The sequence below is a fragment of the Xenopus laevis genome, chromosome 8S, assembly GCF_017654675.1.
Source record: "Xenopus laevis strain J_2021 chromosome 8S, Xenopus_laevis_v10.1, whole genome shotgun sequence".
NCBI classification, from domain to species: Eukaryota; Metazoa; Chordata; class Amphibia; order Anura; family Pipidae; genus Xenopus; species Xenopus laevis.
Window position 1 is genome coordinate 54,819,511 of NC_054386.1, and position 26,269 is coordinate 54,845,779.

At 42.5% G+C, this 26,269-nt stretch overlaps 2 protein-coding genes and 1 long non-coding RNA gene across 5 annotated transcripts in view; 2 read left to right on the forward strand and 1 right to left on the reverse strand.

The window, feature by feature from the left end:
• LOC121397580 overlaps positions 1-2,542 on the forward strand; it is a 106,737-nt gene extending 104,195 nt beyond the window's left edge. Inside the window, exon 4 of the long non-coding RNA XR_005963772.1 lies at positions 2,413-2,542. This is a non-coding gene — a long non-coding RNA (uncharacterized LOC121397580). The remainder of the gene's footprint in view (positions 1-2,412) is intronic.
• Positions 1-26,269, reverse strand: part of nexmif.S (neurite extension and migration facto S homeolog) — a 310,163-nt gene that overhangs the window by 83,340 nt on the left and 200,554 nt on the right. The gene's annotated exons all lie outside the window — the stretch shown is intronic.
• Positions 21,679-23,724, forward strand: LOC121397579. 2 transcript variants are annotated; one of them, XM_041574517.1, is made up of 3 exons: positions 21,679-22,100; positions 22,179-22,222; positions 22,287-23,724. In XM_041574517.1, exons 1-3 carry the CDS (start codon positions 22,062-22,064, stop codon positions 23,596-23,598), a joined length of 1,395 nt encoding a protein of 464 aa, XP_041430451.1. In that variant the 5' UTR covers positions 21,679-22,061; the 3' UTR covers positions 23,599-23,724. The 2 variants fall into 2 exon arrangements, with proteins under 2 accessions (XP_041430451.1, XP_041430450.1); XM_041574516.1 differs by having other exon boundaries at positions 21,679-22,222.

Sequence of the window (26,269 nt, forward strand, 5' to 3'; positions counted from 1 at the left end):
GTCGTTGCAAAGCAAAACCTTTTTGGTTCAATAGAAGCGTTGGTGTTGAGGTGGGTAAGAAAAGACGTGCTTTTAAGGCTTTCAAGTTAGCTGGTACAGCCGAAACATTTATAAGTAGCGATGGGCGAATTTGCGCGATTCACCGCCAGCGAATAAATTCGCAAAACGCCCGTGAAAATTCGCCGGAAAAAAATTACTGAAAAAAACAGGCGCCGGCGTCAAAAACGGGCGCCAATGCCAAAAACGAGACGCTGTCGCCGTTTTGCGAATTTATCGCCGTTTCACGAATTTCGCTAATTCGCCCATCACTATTTATAAGGTAAAAGGAGGCCAATAAATCATGCAAAGAAGCTATAAGGCAAGCTAAAATTGATATAGAAAAGGATATTGCAGCAAGCAGTAAAAAAAAATCCAAAATTATTTTTTAAATATGTTATGTTAGTAAAACCTTACTATCAGAGGGGGGTCAGCTGGTTGATGAAAACAAAATAAAAGAGCAGATTCTGAACTCATATTTTTCATCTGTCTACACAAGTAAGTGAAGGTTTCCTTCTTAACAGTCCCAATTCTAGTAATACAACTAATGATGCATGGTTCACACATGAAGAAATTCAAAAGAAACTAGAAGATGTTAAGATTAACAAAGGTCCGGGGCCAGATGGTATTCATCCCAGGGTACTTAGCGAGCTTAGCTCTGTGATTGCCAAACCTCTTTACTTAATTTTTCAGGATTCATTGAGATCTGGCATAGTGCCGAGAGACTGGCGAATTGCTAATGTGGTGCCTCTATTCAAAAAAGGATCCCGTTCTCAGCCTCAAAACTACTGTATAGGCCAGTTAGTCTGACGTCAGTGGTAGGAAAGCTTTTCGAAGGGTTAATAAAGTATAAGATTCATAGCAAATCATAAATATCAAACTATGAGTTTGTGCCAGCATGGTTTTATGCGTAATAGATCTTGCCAGACTAACTTAATTTCTTTTTATGAGAATGTAAGTAGAGACCTCGATTCTGGGATGGCAGTGGATGTGATTTACTTAGACTTTTCTAAAGCATTTGATACAGTGCCACACAAAAGGTTACTGGTTAAATTAAGGAATGTTGGCCTGGAACATAGTATTTGTACCTGGATAGAGAACTGGCTAAAAGATAGACTACAAAGAGTGGTGGTAAATGGAACATTTTCTAATTGGACCAGTGTTGTTAGTGGAGTACCGCAGGGCTCTGTACTAGGTCCCTTGCTTTTCAACTTGTTTATTAATGACCTGGAGGTGGGCATTGAAAGTACTGTTTCTATTTTTGCAGATGATACTAAATTGTGCAGAACTATAGGTTCCATGCAGGATGCTGCCACTTTGCAGAGTGATTTGTCTAAACTGCAAAACTGGGCAGCAAACTGGAAAATGAGGTTCAATGTTGATAAATGCAAGGTTATGCACTTTGGCAAAAATAATATAAATGCATGTTATACACTAAATGGCAGTGTGTTGGGAGTTTCCTTAAATGAGAAGGATCTAGGGGTCTTTGTAGATAACACGTTGTCTAATTCTGGGCAGTGTCATTCTGTGGCTACTAAAGCAAATAAAGTTCTGTCTTGCATAAAAAAGGGCATTAACTCAAGGGATGAAAACATAATTATGCCTCTTTATAGGTCCCTGGTAAGGCCTCATCTGGAGTATGCAGTGCAGTTTTGGACTCCAGTCCTTAAGAGGGATATAAATGAGCTGGAGAGAGTGCAGAGACGTGCAAATAAATTGGTTAGAGGGACAGAAGACTTAAATTATGAGGGTAAACTGTCAAAGTTGGGGTTGTTTTCTCTGGAAAAAAGGCGCTTGCGAGGGGACATGATTACACTTTACAAGTACATTAGAGGACATTATAGACAAATGGCAGGGGACCTTTTTACCCATAAAGTGGATCACCGTACCAGAGGCCACCCCTTTAGACTAGAAGAAAAGAACTTTCATTTGAAGCAACGTAGGGGGTTCTTCACAGTCAGGACAGTGAGGTTGTGGAATGCACTGCTGTGATGTTGTGATGGCTGATTCAGTTAATGCCTTTAAGAATGGCTTGGATGATTTTTTGGACAGACATAATATCAAAGGCTATTCTGATACTAAGCTCTATTGTTAGTATAGGTATGGGTATATAGAATTTAATTAAAAGTACGGAGGGGTGTGTGTATGGATGCTGGGTTTTCATTTGGAGGGGTTGAACTTGATGGATTTTGTCATTTTTCAACCCAATTTAACTATGTAACTATGTAACTATATGCATCAGGCACTGAAGAGCAGAATTCTTTCTAAGACCAATAAAAATAATTCCATTTTGCAGAACAGCTTAAGGAAAAGGCAATTGATTGGGGTCTGGCCGAGGAGTATTGATTTCCAACATTTTTTTTCCTTCCAATGCAGGAGTCAAGAATGTGTGTAATAAGAAAAGGAACTCAAATAAACTCCCTACTACTTGAAACTGTAGGACAAGTGTCTGAACAGCAGCTGTGTAAGAATCAGTCCTGATCACCAATAAAGAAAAACTGAAACCCTGAAAACATATGTTTATATGTATATTACAACATATAGAGTATCTTTTATAACTCTACTTTACATGAGCTTATAAAATGCATTGCTTTTGACTTATTTGCTATTTAGGACATTCGATCTGTCCCCTAAGCATTGTGTTTAAGGCCAACCTACAGCTTGATTCTCTGACTACATGGTAGTGGATAACAGACACCAATTAGCATAAATGTAGCAGTGATCAGCATAGAGCTACTGTATACATGCCTGGTAAGGGTAACTGTGAACAACTTTCTTGGGAGGATGCTTTATGCCATAAAGGGTTGCTAAATGCAGATCCCATTAGGGTTGTGCTTTTTCTATTAGAAAATATCAGGGGTGGCATAAATATGTCAAGGATTGGGGCAGATGAAGGTTGTTACCATACATACAGAATGAAACTGGCAGCATAGAATGTTTCCATTAAGTTAATCCAGTGGTATAATTGGGCAGATCAGAAGTGTAACAGGCCATATTGGGGGAATAACACTTGGCTTTTAAGTTCTATCTTTATCCAATCTTGGTGGCAACCCTTGATTCTAATAAGAGTCTATGGGTATAAGAGAGGCAATTTCAAGAAACACATAAAGGGCATTTCCAAAGTAGGCCTCAGTGTGCAAAGTGCAAAATACTGTCACAATCGACCATTTTTTGCACACTGCATTCTGCTGTCTATGTGAGCGTTAAAAATAAGATGGAAACTTGCAGGGAGTCTTTTTTTTGCTCAAAGAAAGATTTTATTGAAACAGAGAAACAGCAAAATATATCTCCAGCACATGTGAGCATTGCATTTCCGTGATTGTACATACAGGCAAGTGCACATTGACGGCACAACATTTTATCCCCACAGGTCACCTTACCCTTCCCCCCTCAAGTAGCATTTAGGTGTAGTGAACCATTCCAATGTCTCCATATTTGTATATATTTCAGCATTTGCCCTCTTCTGTCCAAAATAACCCGCTCAAAATCAGCCAAGTCATTCATGGCTTTCCTCCATTCCTGCAGGGAGGGTGCATGCAAGTCCTTCCAGTGAAGTGTAAGCAGGCGTCTTGCTTGAAACAGTGCTTTGATAATAAAAAGTTTGGTATGTAAATCTAGTGACTCACTGATGTCGAGTGCAAACAGGCAATTTCTGGCGTTGCCTTCACCCCAGTCCGGGATAATGTTATCTAAGCATAAAGCCACCTCTTCCCAGTATTTCAAAACAACAGGGCAGCCCCATAATGTATGTACCAAAGTGGCTATTTCCCCCTTACATCTGGGGCAAAGGGGGGATGGCACTGCTTGCATAGCATATAGTCTCTGAACCGTGTAGTATGCCCTGTGCACTAGGTATAATTGGATCAATCCATGTCTATCAGAGTGGGATACTATTTTAGGGGAACGGAGCACTCCCTCCCATTGGTCGTCAGATATAGGACCCAGATCTGTCTCCCAAGCCCCCCGAGCTCGTATCTCACTATCCACATACAAAGGTTTACTTAATAGTTTGTAAAGAGTAGAAATTTTCTTCCTATGGGTCAACTCAACCAGAGCGTCAATAACTGGAGAGTTACCTACAACTCGATTGGGTTGTCTAAAGAACTCTGACAGAGATGAGCCGATCCTGCGATGCACCAACCATTGAGTGTTCGGAAGGTCCCTATCGTCTTGTAGTTTTTGCAACTGAATAATATGATCCTCCTCCCACACATCTGCTACCGTTACTAGGCTAAGTCTGAGCCAGGTCCCCGGAGGGGGGCAAGACGCCAGCCTGGGGAACTCCAAATTTGTCCAAATCGGGGTCTGCGGGGCCAGCATTTTATATTTTACCAGTGTATGTGCTATTCTCAAAATTTTGGATTGCAATGTAAGCATAGGTGACTTAACTTTTCGGGAGTCACTCCCCAGTAGAGTGACCCAGGGCGTACAAGGGTTTTTGGCCGTAACTGCCCACAGGCTATATAGTGGTGGCGAGATGTCCTGATGTACCATTGGCATGATATGCGCCAATTGCGCTACAATAAAATAGATATATAAGTCAGGAAGGGCCATACCCCCCTCGTCCTTTGGTCGCATCAGGGTGACCATTCTCAACCTTGGTCGGGAGGAACCCCAAATAAATTTACTCATCATACCGTTTACTCCGTTGAATATTTTTTTAGGTAGGTACATGGGTGAGTGCCATAGTATATATAGCCATTTGGGTAAAATGAACATTTTAACTAATTGTATTCTGCCAGCAGGACCAATCGGGAGTGACTCCCAAGTTCTAAATTTTCCCTGGGTCCACCTGATAAGTGTATCAATGTTCAAGGCTTGAAACTGAGGGATTGGTAATGCAATTTGGAGTCCTAGATAAGTAAAATTGTCCACCACCTGTAAAGGATGCTCTGTTAGTACCTCACCCTGTGCTGGGGCATCCACTAGAAATAGTACTGATTTGGAAGTATTCGTTTGTAGGCCCGACACCCGACCAAACAAATTAGTAAGTTGTAATAGAGAACACAATGACTGGTTCCTATCCCCCAAGTAAACTAGAGTGTCGTCCGCATAGAGTTGAATTTTCTCTACCTCGTTATCTCTCTGAAACCCCTTTATTTGGTTGTGGGCTCTGACTGCTTGGGCAAAAGGCTCTATGGCTAGCGCAAAGAGCAGGGGCGAGAGAGGGCACCCCTGTCTCGTTCCCCTGGATAACATAAAACTAGGGGTGTTAAGTGTACTGAGGCGTAGCGAGGCAGTTGGGTTTTTGTACAACAATTGAACCCTTTGCACAAATTTATCACCAAACCCCATCACTTTCATGACCTGCCAAAGGTAGGGCCATTCCACCGTATCGAAAGCTTTGGCTATGTCCAATGCAGCGATGGCCCTACTACCTGTGTTGTCGCAATTGTTTGTGAGGTTTAGGTACAGCCGTCGTGTGTTCAGACTGGTGGTTTTACCTGGAATGAACCCAACCTGGTCAGGGTCAACCACTTGTGTTATTACCTTGCCCAGTCTTCTAGCTAGTACCTTGGCGTATATTTTCACATCAGCAGTTAATAGTGAAATGGGGCGGAATGACTCGCACAGGTGTGGATCTTTCCCCTGTTTGGGGAGAAGCACTATAGCAGCCTCGTACAGGGAATGTGGGAGGTGCCCCTCTTTTATGGCATCATTATAAAGTTGGAGCAGGTGTGGAACCAGCTTACTAGAGTGTCTTTTATAAAACTCCATTGGCAAGCCATCTGAGCCAGCAGCTTTGCCCTGAGGGAAGGAGTCCACAGCTTCTTGAATTTCTACGGCTGTGAGGTCAGCGTCTAAGTACTCCCTAAAGTCTTGGTTTAGTGCTGGGAGATCGACCGTGTTGAAAAACTCCAAAATTTCAGGCTCGGAACCTTCAAGTTTACTAGTATATAAGTTTGTGTAAAAATCTGTGAGCAGGGTTCTGACTTTAAGGGGATCCGTGTGCAGGACTCCCTGCTTGTCTTTTATTGCTGGGATGGGGGGGGAGTATTCAGTGCTTTTGCTAAGTGAGCCAACATTCTCCCTGCCTTCTCACCCTGTTCGTAAATCTTAACTTTACTGAAATAATGACGGTTCAGAGCTTTGGTTTTGAGACTCTGTGCATATGTCTCTTGCGCCTCCTTGAGCAGTTTAAGGTTATCGGGGGTGGGGGCTACAGCCGCCTGATGGTCCGCTTCCACCACCTGCTCCTCTAGACATTGTATTGCTAACCTTGCTTGCTTCTTGTATGCCGCTATGTCGGCTGCTATGGAATTACGTATATATACTTTAAAAGAGTCCCATATAGGGACCAACGTTGGGATGTCTCTATTCAGAGTGAGAAAGTCATCTATCATTCCTTCCACTGAGGTAAAGTTATCCAGTATATTTAACCAGGTTGAGTTGATAGAGGGACGGGGCCGTTCGGATTTGTGTGGAGGTTGAAGTACTAGTTGCACTGGGGCATGATCTGAAATGCCTCTAGGCAAGTAGCAAATACCAGACACAAATGGAACAGCAGCGGTGTTAATGAGAGCCATATCAATTCTGGACAGTGCCTGGTGGGCCACTGTGTGACAAGAGTACAGCTTCCTGTCTGGATTAGTAGCTCTCCATATGTCCACTAGTGCCAATGATTGGGTCAACTGACTCAGTATAGTGGCTTGCTGGGGGGGCTTGTTAGGTGGCTTCCATAATCTGTCTAACTCAGGGGACATTACGTCGTTAAAATCCCCAGCTGCTATAACCAGTGCGTGGGGATATTGAATAATCTGATCTGCTAGTACATGCAGTACTTGTGGTCCGAACGGGGGGGGAATATATATGTTGGCCAAAAGTATTTCGCATGAGTTGATATAACCATGCAGAAATATATATCGCCCTTTTGGATCTGTTTTAATACTTCCAAATCTGAAAGGGACACTTTTACCAATCAGTATGGATACCCCTGAAGAGTGTGTCGAATAGCCTGCATGGAAAGCCCACCCAACCCAAGGTCTCCGCAGGGCCTGCGTCCTAGAGCCTGTCAAGTGGGTTTCTTGGAGTAAAGCTATGGAGGTGTGGTGTCTTTTAAGAAAGTCCATAACTAACCTGCGTTTTATTGGGTCATTAAGGCCCCTAACATTCCAGCTGGTGATGTTAACCGCCATCGAGCTGACAGACCAGGAACATCAGAATATATAACAATTGCCATAATGTACACAACAAAAATTTCCCTTGAGCAACCGTTAAGGTCAAAGCATAGAATTTGACACACATTTGAACCTTGTGCATGAACATTGCACCAATAAACATCCCTTGAAGTATCATACCCCCCTCCCCTTCCACCCTATTCCAAACAAAGGGTAGAATTTGTCCCGAAACACTCCTTCCTTCTCTCACTGTAGGTTGGGGACAGTCATGCCACTCCGCACAAACAGGCGGTAGAGATAGTAAAGTCGCCTAGTGGCAGATCGAGCCCGGGTAAACTGCGGGCTCTTCCTAGATGTGAGAACGAACCTCCGCACCATCATTTGGGTGGTTATCCCAGTGTACATGAACAAATGCTGATACAAAAAATAAAAATAAAAAAAAATATTTCCACTAAACTGTGTTCAGGAGCTGGAACACACATCCTGATTAACCAACTGGTGAAGCCGCAGTTCCTATACGTTGCTTGGAAAAGGCTGCCGGGCGGGACCCCGTATGGGGCAGAAGGGATAGACAGATTACTGTCTCGCAATGGGTAATACATCCTGCCTTCCCCCGTAGTGATGGTGCAACTGAAGTAGGGGTTGTGTGATAGGTGAAAGCTAGTAAGATTCCCTTCCGATCCAAAAATACCCCCCCATGGGCCTGCTGCTGCATAATTTCAGGAACAACACTTACGTAGTAGAGAAGAGGTTATGATCCTTTCAGGGACGAGCTCCTCGTGCATCCAACCATTGAGTAAGCTCTTGCGGCGCAGTGAAAAAGTAAGTGCGCCCATCTGCTTGGACCCGTAGTCGCGCAGGGTATAACATGGCGTAGGTGAGGCCCTCTGCCCGTAGCCGGTTTTTCCCACCTTGGAAGCCTGCACGCTGTTTCTGCACTTCCATGGAGTAATCCGCATATATCGAAATTGTCGAAGCTTGGAAACGTAGCGGGCCACGTCCTCTGGCTAGTGATAGGATTTTGTCTCTGTCCCGCGCGTTTAGCAGCTTCGCTATCAGGGGCCTAGGAGGGGCGCCTGGAGGGGACTGCCTAGTCGGGACTCTGTGTGCCCGCTCAATTGTAAAGGTGGTAGAGAGTTGTGATGCCCCAAAAGTGTCCTTAAGCCATGTCTCTAAAAAGGCTTCGGGCGTGCTCCCCTCCGCCATCTCCGCAAACCCCACAAACCTGAGGTTGCTGCGGCGCAGCCGGTTCTCGAGGTCGTCAGACTTACGTTGGCACTCTTCCAGTAGTCTCGTCACTGCGCGATACTGGTCAGGGATCTCCCTGCACGAGTCTTCCAGGTCGCTGACCCTAGTTTCAACAGCTGTTGTTCTCTCTCGCAGCTTCTGCATGTCCTGCTTTATGATGGACAGGTCAATCTTTATTTCTTCCGTCCTGGCGTTAATGAGGGTTGTGCAGGCTGTGTTGGCTGCCTTGATTTCCGACATCACGTCTCTTAAGGTCGGTTCCCCCTCTGCCTGGGACTGATCTAGCGCTTGGTTCCCGACCGCCACTGATTCAGAGGCATCGCTATCCGCATCCTGTCTCGGGTCCGTGCGCTTCCCGTGCTTGGCCTTGTCTCCGCCATTTTGAGGTGGGTCTCTGGCGTACTGCTCAAGACGGGCCGCTGCCTCTGAGGACCGCTTATTAGCTCGGTTTTGGCCCATGAGTAGTCTCTCCGGCAGGGCTTGTTGGTTACCGTGCTCCAGCTCCGTTTCTCACCAGAAATATCAGGGATTACCGGGTTTAGAGCAGGGTTTGGTGCGGAGCTCCGATTTCTGCGTGCACTCACATCAGTGGTCAGACCACGCCCCCTTGCAGGGAGTCTTTAACAATAAATTCAGAAATCCAGCATAGAAGCATGGGGGAAAAACTTCAGTAATTGACTATACTAAGTGATATATAAAGAAAAAAATATTAATTCTCCTTTAATGACTTCTAAAATATCCTCAGTAGCAAAGAAAAGGTTGAAGTAGATAAATACATGAAATGCTGCATATATTATCTTTGTGAGTGAAAACATTCTGGTTTGTGAGTTATGTGTTTAAAATTACCCCTTCCAGCATGTCATGTGGTTAATCCAACATCTGAAGCACAGATATGTACAATAATGGCCACATATTGCTTGCTTGTCAGAGTTAATAACCAGCAGTTTGGAAAACACAGAACATTGAAGAAGAAGGCACATAACAAAATGAAACCATAAAAAAGCTGCATTTTTTTTTACTCTTTACAAAATTGTTTTTTGTAAGGCGAAATTACAGAACAATCAGCTAGCGCAGGCTTCCACTGATGAGCGGGTTAATATATGTGACTTGTGAATGCTCTGGAGCACAAACCTGATCTCGGCAGTGTGATAATAAGGCGTCCTCGGGCAGATCTGCAGTGCAGCAATTGTACATGTGACCAGCCACTAGCAAAACAAAGCACTCCCGTTCCAATGTGCACTCTCTTTCGTACAAAGAGGAGGGGCTGATGGACCTGCAAGGCGCACATGTCATCTACCTGCAAAAACTAACATTGTCAGCACCAAGGTCAGCGCCCATTAATGGGCATACACTGCTATTATTTTATAGAATGTTTCCTGGCCTGAAAAGATATATATGGAAGTTATATAATCGAGAATGACAACTGCACTAAAAACCGGAACAAATATTCTTGTTGCATTTTTCTAATACCTAAATAAAGCTGCAAATCGTAAATAAACTGTGTAGTACCAGCCTTATGCTGGTTAGAGTATTTCAGCTATAGCATGGGCACAGATTCACATTCTTAGACAGAAACAAGCATGCTAGCAGTAACAACCACTGTGTAATCCCATTATTTTGACTCTACTGCCTGCCAGCATGCTAGGGATACTGGGAGTTGCATTTGGCAACATCTAGAGCACCACAGGTTTAGCACAACTAGCCAAAATGAAATCATACAGAATGAAGCAGATAAATGACAGTTAAGCAAACATAATTACGAACAAAAATTAGGTCTCCATGACTGACATTGAATGAAAATAGTTGCTTATCCCTTATGTAAAATATAAGTCAATAAATAAGGACCAAACTGAACCATTGATGATCCAGCACTAAGAAGGTTGCCAGGTAACATCTGTTATGAAAAAAATGTACTGGGGGTCACTCCAGTGAACAATTCTGCCCTATGGGCCCCCATACTATGCAAATCGCCAAATAGGTCAAAACATCCCTGTAGATGCAATGAGCATAGCAATAGAGTGTAATAGGTTAGGGGGAGGTTGCCTTCTGGAAGCTATAGGAACATATACTGTGGGATAAAATTGCAAATACAATTAGTCTGGCCAGAAGGAAAGATTCTATTTGAGTTTCTCTGAAAGGCAAATTCCACCTTAGTGGTTTCTATGGAAAGGAAACCCTTGATCCTTGGAAAGTGTCAGATACATTATATGTCTGAATCAAATTTTCTATTTGCCCTCGAGATGTTAATAGAAGAGCTTGTTTAAGGACAAAGTGCTAAGTGCTCCATCTATATGAGTGATAGCAACAAGAATTGTATTCAGTAGAATGCCCAGTGTTTTACCTGCCATTCTGGGCATGCTTCCCTCTTTGTGCATCTGTCCATATCCAGCTAGGCAGCAAGGATGGTATTCTACAGCTGATTCATGGGTATTTCCATTGATCAAGGAAAGCTTTATCTGCCACAATATTTGGCATAAGTCCCCTTTTTACTACCTCGTAATCAAACTTGGTTTCTTTATATTGCTCCCTTCTCATTTCTTGCATTTGGGGCCCTGACAGGAGCTTTTGGTTCCTCATTATTCTGGTGTATACCTTGTATGGACATCTGGTCTATGTTTTGCTTCCACAATGTCACAATGAACACCTGTAACTCTTGCCATAGGTAGGGTTGTGCCACCTTTTCTAGAATAAAATGCCTCTTTCTTCCCTATTAATTACATTGGCATCAAGTATTATTTCAACCTGTCAGGCCAGTAAAATACCAAGCAGGTGGTAATCCTAGCAATAGGGCATGCTGATGCAAGGCACTGTACACACAGTGTTAGTTTTTAATTGAGTTATTTACATGGCCCCCCCTCTTGTAAGTCCACCTGTAAATGCATGGGTAGCGAACTATGGTGGATACCAAGGTTCTTTCCGATTTCAACAGCAGGAGTAACAACTGAATCAGGGGTACAGAGGTGGTCTAGCTTTGCATAACCTTAATCAAACAGCCCTCATTATTTTTAGGACAAATCCAGAGAGATCTGGACCTACTATAAAATAATTACCATAATCTGTCTTTGCTGAAAATAACATGCAGGCTAGCTCTGCACATTTTTCTTGAAAATCTGGAGTTACGGTTGAAAAGAAAGCTTGGATACATTTTTATTCCAATAGCAAAGTGGTAGGCTTCAGAATCTTTCCATGAGATGTGGTCCATAGCCAAGCACATTTTTAAAAATGTTAATTCTAATTTTAAGGTCAATAGAGATGACATATTTTGTCCCTTTTCTAAGAAAATGTTAACCTGCATCACCCACTGAGCCAAACTCAACACTTGACACACTCAAATCATGACACATTTAATGGAATTAAGGGCTTTTTTTCTAAACAATACTTGTTGATAATTCATACAGAGTCCATCATTCAATGGTCAATGAATATTGTGGCATTATTATTATCATGTATAAGTAACTTCTGGGTCCTTAGGGGCGCCAAGAAAAGTTCACTCATGAGACGCAATAAGTGTTACACTATGCATCCCGTTATTCCTCCCGCTGCATTACACACAAATTCATGCAAGACGTTCTGTTTTCCTGTACCAGAACTCACATGTGTCTGTTCTTCTACCATCTGTGTGATTCATTGTACAGAATCCTTTGCCAGTTCAAAATGTTAAATTTGGCTTGTCGGCTTATACAAACCAGTGACATCTCAGACATTGTCAGTGCCAGAGGAGAAAAAAGTGCCTGAAAGTCAAATCAGAGCTTATTTTAATAATAGCAACCATAAAACTATGGGATACCTGATATATATTGTATTGCCCTAATTATTCTTCCAGCTAAAGCCTCAAAAAAATGATACCTGGCCATGTTAATGTCTGTACTTAAGGGAATCTTCCAGAAAACACAGTGTCTGATACCTGTGATAGGAATTCATTTAATTTCTTTATACTGGAGCAGGATACATTTTGTTTGTGTAATAATCTGCATTATTCTGAAGAAGACTAAATCAGAAGGCTGCTGTAGAAGGTGGGATAATCTTGCATCCATTTGCTCCAGTTCATCTGGGGATTACTAGCTCTGTTGGTCACTTTCTTAGCATTTGCTAGATGTAAGCATCAGTTTCTGCTAAGCTTTCAGGTCCCTGTGTATGAGTCAATATTTTATGGACTGAAGACTCATCAGGGAAAAGGACAAGACAAACACAAGTCTGACATCACCCAACCTGGATTTTTTTTCTGCTGAGCTGAAGGTTTTGGTTTAAAAAAAAAACAAAAAAAACAACAACACACTTGGATTCTTTGAAATAAATAGTACTATATAGTGGATTTATTCAATATCAGTGTGTAATTTACTTCTTACTAAGTAAAACGAGACCTATGAGTCTCTTTGCTGTTTCTCCATAAAACCAAGCAAGCTTAACACCAGCTATGTACAACATAGATAGATAAGGTTCCCCTATCAAAACAATCATGGCTTTGCTCATTTTTTATTTTTTTTCTCAAATAAATGAACACACACATAGGCAGTGTCACAATCGGGTCCCTAAATTCAGAACAGGTGCTAAGCTCCCTGGTCACAGCTCTGCTTCCACCTGTAGCAGCCGCATTTGGTCTCGGAGGAGCTACTCTCAGCTACTCAGATGCCGCCAGGTCTAAGAGAGGAGCAAAGCAAGAGTTCTGGGCACAATTGTTTACCAAGGATTTTAGGATGGCAGGCAACTCAACTTGGAAGGAACAAACAGAATAAGTTGTTCAGACAGGCTTGGTAATTACAGGCAGAGTTCAAGCAAGGTCAGACAGGCCGGGTCGGTACAGGCAGAGTTCAAGCAAGGTTAGACAGGCAAGGATCAGGATTGGAGAATTCAGAATAGTCAGGGAGGCAATGGTCAGGATTACAGAGTTCAGAATAGTCAGGCAGGCAAGGGTCAAAACCAGTTTAACTAATCTAGTTAGACCTAATAATGGGCCATGAGTTTCCATTCAAAACCCCTTTAACATACTTTTATATCCAGGAAGTGCGCGCCGATGGCGCCATTGATGAACCAGCACCAGAGGGGAGGAGAACCACGTGGCAGGCATCCACATGAGGAACCCCACCGGCCACTAAACCACCAGGGTAAGCGTTCCTTACATTACCCCCCCTTTAAAGAGGGTCCACCAGACCCCCAAACTTGTTAGGAAACCTGAGATGGAACTGACGGTCAGTCCTAATATCTGAAACAGAAACCAAAGAGTTCTCCTCAGAAACGTATCCCTTCCACTGTACTAAGTACTGTAACTTGCCTCGCACCAGGTGAAAGTCAAGGAGTCTCTGGGCTAAAAATTCGTGCTGACCCTTTACCAACAATCGAGGAGGACATGATTGCTGGTGGACCTGTACAGCTGGTTTTAACATGGAAACATGAAACAAGTTAGATAACTTAAAGGGGACCTGTCACCCTAAGAAATAATTCCAAATTCTTTACTATCATGTTAGCTGAGCAAAATAAACTGTATTATTTACATTTTGTTTCCTTCAGTCAGAATAACACTATCACAGCAAGCAGGCAGGAGCCATTTTGTGGACACTTATTAACATAAATTTTGTATCACCCCAAAATCTTGTGTATGCACCAAAATAGGTAACGTAATTCCCATGCGCAGTGCTCTACATAATTATAGAGCCTGAGGAGGGAAGGGGCAATGTGAGAAGTGAAGTGATTTGTAGGATGTGCTGAATTGAAAGTGAAAGTAATTGACTGCCTCACCTCTATGCCTCAGGCATAGAGGCGGAGCATATAATATTTGATTGACAGCTCAAACATTTAAATATCTTTATAACAGGTATGGATGTTTTAATGAAAAAGAATTTGTGTTTCATGTTTAATTTGCAAAGGACTTTCATTATGCAGCTTTTTATGTGTAGGTGACAGCTCCACTTTAAACATATCAGGCAGCTTTAGACAGACAGAGGTAGGGTTAACAATCTCCATAATAGGATATGGACCAATAAACCTGGGCCCCCGTTTAAGAGATGGAATTGTAAGCTTAATATTCACTGTAGATAACTAAACCAAGTCCCCAAACTGATATTTGGATACCTCTCTATAGAACTTATCGGCTGCTCTCTTTTGAGCAAATGTAGCTAGGGAACCATGTAACCCAGAACGAGTCTTTGAAAGATGCATTACAAAAGGGTTAACAGAAGGGAGTTCCTCCAAGGAAATAACTGCCACCATTTGAATAGAAACTAGACAAGAATTTTTACACTTACTGTAGATCCCCACTGAATAACCTCCCCAGTTACCCAATCAATGTGATGGTTGTGTATCTGTAACTAGGGTAACCCCAGAATTAATGGAGACGAAGATCCATATAAATGTGAAAAGATAATTTTTCACAATGCATATTGTTTATACACATGGACAAAACCCTGGATTTTTGGGTTAACAGACCTGACCCCAGTGGGCTCTTATCAATTGCCGAAACTCTCATAGGAGGTGTAAGGGGAACAAGGGGAATATTATGCCTTTCTGCCAAGACAGCATCCAAAAAATTCCCCGCAGTCCCAGAATCCACCAAGGCAGAGATTTTAACTGAACCCCCAGGCCAGGATAAAACAACAGGTACCAAATTCCTAGAGGCGAATTGGGGAGAGGAAATCTCTCGACCCAAATAGAGATCCCACTCTCCATTTAGGCTTTAGGCACCTTAGGACAATATTTAAGGAAATTACCCTTATCCCCACAATATATACAAAGATCCTGTGATAGCCTTTGAACCCTCTCCTCGGGGGACAAACAAGTGACCCCCAATTGCATGGGTAGCCTGAGGGATAGGAAATGAGGGAGTTGATGATTCATTGGTATTATGTGCCTCATGCGCCTGTTGTACTGTTACGTTCGGCTCCCTAAATCCAGAACAGGTGCTAAGCTCCCTGGTCACAATTCTGCTTCTGGATATAGCAGCCACCTTTGGCCTTGGGAGGAGCCCTCAGCTACTCAGATGCCACCAGGTCTTAATAACAAAGGAGCAAAGTAAGAGTTATGGACAGGCAAAGGGGCACGATTGTTTACCAAGGATTTTAGGATGGCAGGCAACTCAACTCAGAAGGGACAAACGGAATAGTGGGGTCAGACAGGCCGGGTTGGTACAGGCAAAGTTCAAGCAAGGTCAGACAGGCAAGGATCAGGATTGGAGAGTTTAGAATAGTCAGGCAGGAAGGGTCAGGATTGCAGAGTTCAGAATAGTCAGGTCAGCAGGCAAGGGTCAAAACCATATTACACAATGGGATTCATGAAGTATAAACACCCAGGAACGAATACCTTTGAATTTCACACCAAGGCGCAATGACGTCATCCAGGAAGTAAAACCAGGAAGTGCAAGCCATAGTGCCGGTTCCATAGAGGAACCGGCACTAGAGGCAGTGCCAGACTGGGACAACAGGGGCCCACCCAAAAACCTTAGACCAGGGGCCCACTCAGTACTATTATTGTTTCTTTCCTCACTCAACCACTATTCTCCTAGTGTCTTTTCTTTACATATTATAATCCATTATTTAATCTATTTCACCTCTTTGTTCTCATAGAAATAGGGAATGTGCATGAAATAGGCCAAATGTTTAGCAGCATTTGGGCCCACTGACACCTGGGCCCACCTGGTATCGCTGTGGGCCAGTCCGACACTGACTAGAGGGGAGGAGAACCGCACGGCAGGCGTCTCGGCGGAGGCATGACAGGCTTCCCCGCCGGCCACTAAACCACCAGGATAAGCGTTCCTTACAGGCATCCATCATTGGCAAAGTTTTTCGGAATCGTTATCACAACACTCCTGTGTAACACGTTACAGACACAAAAAAAGTCACATGCTGGAATTTTGTTGACCTACAGCTGGTTATATATGGATAGATTCAGATAAGATAATGACAAAGAAGGTATAATTTTCTATACACAAGCCAATAACCCAATGATATATTAATCAATAAGCGCTATATTTGGCCAATTTTAGACTCTCTAACTTCTATTCAAAAACATTACTCTATCATAGTGGTAATTTAAACCTATTCAATTTGCAATGTGCATTTTGTTCACTACCTTCCAGAATTCCCACAGATCTTTAGGCTCTATTTCATAGCACAGACACCATTGGTGACCCAGAGGAATATATGGCTGATTGCATTAGTCTGAACCAAGTGTTTCCCCTTCCAACACAGTGGCCTGGGCCCTGTCCTTATAACCTATATCACCCTATAGTATGCAGTAAGGACGAGGCTGGCGTTTTCTTCCAGTCCCTATAGTCTGCTAAGTGCAGAATTCCCCAGGCAAAAGTGATTGTTAGATGCACACAAAGGGACACACTTTTGTACCCCTCATTGATCTAGCACGTTTGTCTTGGCAATAAATGACCCATCATGTATCATATAATAATAATAATGCAATTTTCTAATACAAGAAAACAGAGAATTAGAAAAGAAAACATTAGGGTTGTATTAAATGTTCTCAAAAAATACTTCTCTTCATTCTGAGCAGAGTGTTTCTGTTGGTATAAGTATCTCAAATTCATTTCCATTTTGTATGTCGTTCAATTTATCAGTGAAAAACACACTCAGGACCTAATCACAGGATTGACAAAAGCCTCTGTTATCGTAACGAGCAACCAAAACAACAGTCAAATACTAATGATTGGGCCTGACAAGAGCCTGCTTCACTTCACACACTGATATAGAGATTTAACTGTTTTAAGGGATATTTATAAGACCTTTTTAAAACTGTATAAGGCAGTGCCCTCAACCAGATATTATCTTAGGTGTCTATGGGGTCCGTTTACTAAAGTGCGTTAAAAATATTCGCACAATATAGAGACAGAATTTTCGCCAAATATGTTATCGCCAGTTTACTAACCTGCGGTAAATATAAATTTGCGAATATTCTTGCGCAAGAATAATTGTTCGCCAGTTAACGCATTCGCTAAAAATAACGCTACGTACACATTAACGCATGGTTTACTAAACAGCGAAATGTGCTAAAGACAAAATTAACGCCAGAATATTCGCAAACTTTTACTGCCACCTATGTAGTGGCGTAAAAGTATTTATTTCGCCAGAAAATTCTCAAGGGGCAGGAAATATCCCATAATACTGTTTTTTTTTACCCATCATTCTTTGCTGGCAGGAGACAGATCTGTAGCTATTGCTGACTGGATGTTTTGGCTTCTGCTTCTATCTGTTGCTACAGCAGCAATTTCAGCTCAGAGTCGTATTATTGGCAGCGGCATCACAGTCCAAGGATTCGTCAGCCTCTACACTTTTTTGGTTTCATTGTGATTGGCTACATTAAACTGTGCATTTCTATGAAGCAAAGAGATTGACTGGTATGATTTCTTGTTCATATGATTCTATTGGCAGAAGGGTTTATATGATACAGACATGTTTGATTGGTCTTACTCTGGTGATGTTGTTTGATGGTATAATCATCAGTCAATAAAGTTTATGAGTTTTGAAGATGCATTTCTGGCGATAAATGTCACAGTAAAAATTGCCATAATAACCGCCATAAAACAAGACTATTTTATGGCATAAATATTCGCAAAAACTTAATTTTTCGCCAGAAAATTCGCAACTCGCTAAAATTACCGCTAATGTAAGCTGGTTCCTTAACATAGTTACCGCAAGTGATCGCAATGACTTCTGAGCGCATCGCTGTTTAGTAAACTTAGTCGCTGCGAATATTCTGGCGTAAAAATATTCTCAGCGCTAACATGCGGAAACTTATAGTCAGATTTACCGCACTTTAGTAAACGGACCCCTATATACCTGATGCTCAAGATGCTAACAGAAGGCAAAATGGTTCTAGTTGTGTTTTAATAAATATTCTACAGTATGAACATGTGAATAGCTGCATCACAGAGCATACTTTTAATTAAATTAGAGAATTGAATATATTAGTACAGTTCTATCTAAATTGTCATGTATCCAGGGTACAACTGGCCAAGAGAAGATACAGCGCTGGTGTTAATGCAGGGTAGAGAAGGTGCTTCAAAATTACTGACCAACTGCTTCAGTCTATAAAGGCCTGTTAAAAAGGGCCAAAATCATTGGAATATAGCCCCCAGCTCAAAAAGGGCACATACAGTATATCAAGTCCAAAAATATATTCCAAAACATTCTTTCAAAGTTAAAAAATTATTCTTTATTTAGCATAAATATTAAAAAGTAGGCATGCAGACCAATTGATGTTTCGCCTTACGCGTTTCGTACCCACCGGTACTTATTCATAGGCGTACCGGTAGGTACTTTGAAAGTATGTCTTGGAATATATTTTTGGACTTGATAGAGAATGTGCTTGCCTCTGGTCCTAAAATGTCTTGATTAGTTATGAATCAATCTGCCCCGTTTCACTTAGCCGAAAAAAACTGCAAAACTCTCTCCAAAATGCATTAAAGTCAATGGGAGTTTTTTTCTTATGACAACTTTTTTCTTATAACAGAAAAGTCGCTATAAGAAAAAACTCCCTTTGACTTTAATGCATTTGGAGTGAGTTTTGCGAATTTTGTTGGAGTTCCGCAAATGTTTCCGGTGACAATTTTATCATGGAGACTTTTTTGTTGCACAAAAAAAATCGAAGGTGGCGAAATGCGAAATTTTGTTGCAGATCTATGCCAGGCTTATAAATTCGCTCATCACTAGTCTTGATGTTATGTTATATTATATTCTCTCTAAAGGCTAAGGCAGAAGAATGGTATTGCCTTAAACACTAGCTTTTCTAATTAGTTTTAGTCTTAAAATATTAGTCATTTGCTAGACCCAAAAAGAATGGAAGCCTGCTCACTTGAGCACTTGTAAGGGGTCAGTCACCTAGAGGATCCTGCCAACATTTTTAGACAGCCGAAAGAAAAACCCTCTTTTTTGAAAGCACAACAAAAATAATTTTATGTGCCCACCCACCAAATTCTGTTGGAAGATGCCCTGTTTTGCACACATTAACTTTTGCATTGATCACAAGCTGAACTGAACCGATTATTCCACAGGAGCTGACTCTAGCAGTAATTATGGGTCAAAGTGTCGGACAATATATTTGTAGCCTTACAGAGCATTTGTTTTTAGATGGGGTCAATGATCCCTGAAAACTGGAAAGAAATTATTAAAATAATTAACAAACGATAGAAAAAATAAGTAATTAAGACACATTGAAAGGTTGCAAAGAATTAGCCATTCTATAACATATTAAAAGTTAACTTAATGGTGAACCACCACTTTAGGTGGGTGTACCATCACTTTCAAGGTTATACTCAACATTTGCAATAACCCTAGTTTTATTTTTTCTGTATCACAGAACTGTGATTGAATATGTCAATTATAAGAAAGACATCAGTCTTTCAGCATCCAGGTTTTGCTGAATAACAGATTTGGAAAGAAGACTTTAATTAATCTGCTTATATTCAGTAGGGATTTTAGAGCTGACTTTTTTTCTCATGGTTGAAATAATTGTATTTTTTTCTCCTCCACTGCTGGTTTGTCCTCTTCACATATGCACTGACATTCCTGTTTCTAAAGAGGGAACACACTTCTGCAGCATGCAGGTTTAGCAGATGATTCATTGGTGGTTGCATACAAAGGAAGGCATGCAGACAAACATCTTTGTTCTTTAAAATAAGTGTTCTCTGTTTTGGAACAGATCTAGAAGATTAGCGGAGCTAGGAGAAAAATAATACATGTATTTATTTGTATTAGTGTAATGCAGGAAATCTGATTTTTGAAATCTGCCATAGGGCTAGACATATTGTCAGTTTCCCAGCAGCCCCAACTCATGTGACTTGTGCTATGATAAACTTCATTCACTCTTTACTGCTGGACTGCAAGTTGGAGTGAAATCATCCCCCTCCCTTCCCCCCCCCCCAGCAGCCTAACAACATAACAATGGGAAGGTAACGAGATACCAGCTCTACACAAGATCACAGCTGTCTGGTAGATCTAAGGACAGCACTCAATAGTAAAAGCCAAGTCCCACTGCATCATATTCAGTTACATTGAGTAGGAGAAACAACAGCCTGCCAGAAAGCAGTTCCATCCTAAAGTGCTGGCTCATTCTGAAAGCACATGACCAGGCAAAATGACCTGAGATGGCTGCCTACACACCAATATTACAACTATATTACAACAAAAAATACACTTGCTGGTTCAGTAATGAAATTTTATATTGTAGAGTGAATTATTTGCAGTGTAAACAATAAAAAATACATCATAAAAATTGTTGCAGAATCCCTTTAAGGTTTGCCATTATATCATAACTTCCAGTTGTCTGAATTTAGATTGAACAGCCCCAGTTCTAAGATTCTACGACCTGAAAGTAGATGGGCTTATCCACAGTAGACAGGGTTTAAATCCAATCTCAGTAATCTATAGTTTCTTCTTGTTGGTATTATTTCTTGAAGGCATTGCTTTGTCATTTTATTTTGCAGGGCTTTTGGGGGCAAACCATTTATATGAATTATTTATCATTGAAAAGGGGCTTTGTTTAGACTGTAGATAAAAGATAGCTGAACACAGCAAAGTTGACAACATTGTGCAATAAAGAAATTGTTCAGCTACCAAAAAAAATACTTTTTTCCAAAAATAACAATGTTCATTCAAATTGATACTTATTGTGCTACTGTTACTTTAAAATGAATAAAATACTAGACTTTGAACAATCACCTCCTCTGATAATCATGTGACCCCTTAAAACAAGCCTCCCTTGTTCAACATAGTGGGCTGTAGTGGGGATCCAGTTATTGCCTGCCTTGCCAGGGAGCAAAAGGCCCTATCCAGAGCCCCAAAATCTTCTGCACCCAATATTTGCATGGTATACTACCGAAGTCACATCTGTCCCCAATGGTAAAAAAAAAATAATAAACAGAGGTGGCCAACCTAGGATTAGGTTGCCTCCATTACAACAGGGGATCCTATATGGGAAATACCATTGTAGATCTTTCTGTGGAAAATAAAAGATCCATCTATCTTATCCAATCGATATTAGTGACACAAATATCAGCCCTACTAGATTTTTTTTAATTTGCTTCCCACTGATAATTAAGACATGCTGTTTGTTATTTACACAGAAAAGAGCTGATAACATTTTCTACACTTTTGTGACAAACATTTGTCTTTTTCTTGAAGTCAGTGGTGAAAAGAAATCTCATGAGAAGGTTCTCCAGCCAATAGATTAAACATTTATGGAGGAAAGTAATAAAAGTCAGTAAAGGAAAAAAATATTCGCAATGCAAAATGCTTTGCTTGAATTTAATATAGCTTTAATATAGCTTTAATATAGCTTTCCTGTCCTTCCGCATGGCAGTAGGCACTAATGGGTTAACTCCCTCGCACAGCGGAAGTACAGGAACCAATAAACCTAATTCCCAACCCCCTTACCCCATCTCTTTTTTTCCTGTCCTCGCATCAGGAAGGATTCCCCTGTGCCGGTGTGGTTCCTCTCTGCCTCACCGAAGCGACCGGTTCACATATAGCCGGTGGAGCCTGGTAGCTGGGCTTTTAGAACGCGGTAAGACGCGGGGTGTGCAGTAAGGCGTTCTGAGTGCAGTAAGTCGGATCCCGCGGTAAGACACTGTGTAGACTCTTGATGATGTCATCTCTAGGCGCCCTTGGCTCTTAAAGCGCCCATTACCTGTTGTACAGCAGGAGCAGGTTTTGTTTGCAGTACATGCAGCAGGAGCCGTTTGCTGGTTGGGAGAGCCTGAATGTAAGCAGTGTTGCAGGCCTACCGGTTGGGGACCTAGGTGAACTGTACAGCTACTTATATTTACTCCTCTTTTTTCAGAGCATGAGTTCTAGGAGCCGGAGATCCCGGTCATCCTCTAGGGGGTAAGTGTATCAGAGAGATGTGTGGTGACTCCTATGTGATGGTAACAAACTCGTTTCTTTGTAGGTCACCTAGAAGGAGGAGTCATCATTCAAGGAAGGCGGTGGAAAAAGAGTGTTCAATATGTGATAATCCAGCGATGCATAACAAAAAAGTATGCCTAATGTGCTGGGAATCTATGTCTGGCAAAAGAGCAGATGATCAATGGAGTGCTATGAGAGACTGGTTTAAGGAGTCTATGTCTAAATCACTGGAGGACCTAGTAGGAACTGTGACAGCTAATGTGATACAGAAAGTGGGTCCCAGTGCCCCAGTAATGGGGAAAGAGAGCCGTGATCCTAAGGTGCCTGCGGAGTGTGAAGCACGTCAGCAGGGGGCAGCAAGGTGTAGCCTTTCGGCTACTTCAGAGGAGGAAGAGGAGCTAATTGTATTGGATGAAGATTCCTCGTTTGATTTGGATCTAATAGAACCTCTAGTAAAAGCTGTCCGGAAAGTATTGGAACTAGAGGACACTGAACAAGAGAAAAAGCAGGACAGAATGTTTAAATCATCAGGAAAGAAAGATCTGGTATTTCCAGTCCACGATGTACTGAAAGATATTATTAAGGAAGAGTGGGCAGTACCAGATAAAAAGTACTCAGAACCTAGACACATGAAGAAGATGTACCCGTATGCGGAGGGGGATGTGAGTCGGTGGACCAACCCCCCCAAAGTGGATGCTGCCATCACAAGGGTGGCTCGTAAGACCACATTGCCAGTGGATGAGGGGGTTTCCTTGAAGGATCCTGTAGAAAGGAGACAGGATACAGTGCTGAGGAAGGCCTATTCAGTTTCGGGGCTACTCTGCAAGCCAGCGGTAGCAGTCACGTGTGTGGCAAAGGCATCCAAAATCTGGCTGCAAGAGATAGAAACTGAGCTGCAGCTTGCTGGAGACAAAGACAAGGTGGGTCACCTAGTGGGTGATATAAAGGTGGCTATTGATTTCATCACGGACGCATCATTGGAGGTGCTGAAATTGGCAGCCAGAAATATGGGGTATGCAGTGGCAGCTAGGAGGATGCTGTGGCTAAAACATTGGCAAGCAGATACCCCTTCCAAGTTCAATCTGTGTGCGCTCCCTTTCGAGGGGGAGTTGCTGTTTGGGCCAAAACTTGACAGTATTATTTCTAAGGCTTCGGCGGGCAAGAGCTCCTTTTTGCCGCAAGAAAGGCGTGTGAGACGTCAGCCAGTCCGTGCAGGCTGGGCGGACAGAATGCCGTTTAAGGATGCCAAGACCTATAGGCCTGGAAAGCAATTTGATAGGCAGCCCTTTTGGAGAAATCGCGGGCAAAATCAGCTCAAAAAAGAGTTCAAGCAGGGAAAGCCTAAATCGTTCTGACGGTGTTCAGGCCCAGCTGCCGCCAGTAGGGGGAAGACTACTTCAATTCCAGGCAGTCTGGGGGAAAACTACGATGGACAGTTGGGTCCGGGAAGTGGTATCCTTAGGTTACCACTTGGAGTTTTCGAAAAAAACCAAACAGAAGTTTTTTTGTGGAATCAAAGGTTCCGAAAACGCTGGAAGCTCATCGAGCAATGAATCACATTTTATTAGATCTGTTGGAAAAGGAAGTAATTTTAACAGTGCCGGAAAGCCAGAAGGGACAAGGTATCTATTCTCCGATCTTCCTCAGGAAAAAGGCGTCGGGGGAGTTCCGAGCTATCTTAGATCTCAGAGGATTAAATTCGTTCCTGAAGGTAAAGTCATTCAAAATGGAGACATTGAGTATTATTTCGCAGAACCTACGGGTAAACGATTGGCTAGCAAAGATAGATTTGCGAGATGCATATCTTCATGTCCCTATTCTCTTAAGTCACCAGAGATTCCTCAGGTTCTCGGTAAGGGGGGAGCATTTTCAATACCGAGCACTTCCCTTTGGGCTAGCGTCTTCACCGAGAACCTTTTCAAAAGTTCTGGCTCCAGTCATAGCCGCCCTACGCCTGCAGGGCATACAGATCTTCACCTATTTGGACGACCTGCTGATAAAGGCCTCAAACGAACAACTGCTGAACCAGCAGGTCCAGGTGACCATTACGGTTCTAGAGGAACATGGATGGTTAATAAATTTCCAAAAGTCACAACTGGTCCCGTCACAACGGATGGAGTTCTTGGGGTTCTAGTGGATACCAAGCAGTCGCGACTATATCTTCCCCCAGGCAAAGTGGAAGACATTATTCGAAGAGTGCAGAGTGTTATCAAATTTCCTTATACCACGGCTCTGATCTGTCAAGAGATAATAGGGAAACTGGTAGCTACGAAGGATGCCGTCAGGTGGGCAATGATTCATCTTCGACAGCTCCAGTTCGGGTTTCTTCAACAGTGGAAAAGAGTTACTCAGTCTCAAATCATTATTCTGTCACGACAAACAGTGAAGAGCCTGGAGTGGTGGCTAAATCCGTTCAATCTTTCTCAGGGCAAGCCAATAGATTGCTCATCGTGGCAGATGGTCACGACGGATGCCAGCAGCCTTGGATGGGGGGCTCATACGGCATGTGTATCAGCACAAGGCATATGGCCACCGGAGGCAGTAACGTGGTCCTCGAACTTCAGGGAACTGAAAGCGGTGTTGCAGGCGCTAGTGAGCTTCAAAAGTCAGCTCAAAGGGACAGCAGTCCTCATTCAGTCAGACAATATAACAACGGTAAAATATGTAAAGAAACAAGGAGGGACTCACAGCAGGAAATTGTTGAGTCTGACTTTGGAGATTTTCGAATGGGCAGAGAACAATCTCCTCGACTTGTCAGCAACTTATATTCCTGGTCGTCAGAATATTCTGGCAGATCTGTTGAGTCGGAGGACACTCCACCCAGGGGAGTGGGAGTTGTCGCAGGGGAGTTTCCAAACGTTGGTGAATCGTTGGGGCCTCCCTCAGATAGACCTCATGGCTACATCCAGGAACAGGAAGGTGAGACTGTTCTGCTCCTGGTACCCGGAGAGGCAAGCATTGTGTCAGGATGCTTTCAGTCTGAAGTGGATGTTCAAACTGGCATACATTTTTCCGCCGATCCCGATCATATCAAGGGTATTGAACAAAATTCAGAAAGACAAAGCTACAGTTATAGCAGTAGTGCCATGGTGGCCGAGAAGGCCTTGGTTTGCCCGGTTGTGGGAAATGGCATTGGACAATCCAGTCAAGCTACCCTATCACCAGGGTTCGCTATGCCAAGGCAAAATATTCCACCCAAACCCACAAAAATGGGCTTTGACGGGGTGGCTTTTGAGCGGAAAGAGCTGACAGAGCTTGGGCTCGCAGAAATGACTATTGACACACTGTTGGCAGCTAGAAAGCCATCAACAGAGAATACCTACCATAGAATTTGGGAAAGATTCAGGGAATGGTGTACATTGTCAGGAGATTCATTTACATCACCAACCGAGTCGGCAGTAGTAAATTTTCTGCAGTCAGGCTTAGAGAAGAATCTCAGCTTGGCTACCCTGAAAGTGCAAGTGTCAGCCTTGTCAGCATTGACGAAAGTCAAATGGGCGGAGTATCCATTAGTGACCCGCTTTATTCAAGGAGTCAAACATCTGAAACCGCAAGTGAGACCAATTTTGCCATCATGGGATTTGAATTTGGTTCTTCAGTCTCTCATGACGGAACCATTTGAGCCTCTGGAGTCAATTAGCTTGGACCTCCTGTCAATGAAGACTGCTTTCTTGATAGCGGTAACGTCAGCACGGAGAGTGGGGGAGATACAAGCATTGCTGAGGAAAGAACCATATCTGAAAATGTTACATGATAAAGTAACGTTAAGGCTACCAGAGAAATTCCTCCCGAAAGTGGTATCCTCCTTTCATGCTAGTAAGGAGATTGTGCTGCCGGCTTTCTTCCCTAACCCCGCTACGGAAGAAGAAGTAAACTGGCATAAACTGGATTTGGTGAGGTGTTTGTCAATATACTTGCGAAGAACCGAGGCATTCAAGAGGTGTGATAGTCTCTTTTTGCTATTTAAAGGATCTTCTATGGGCCATCAAGCTTCTAAGCGTGTGATTGCAAGCTGGATAAAAGCTT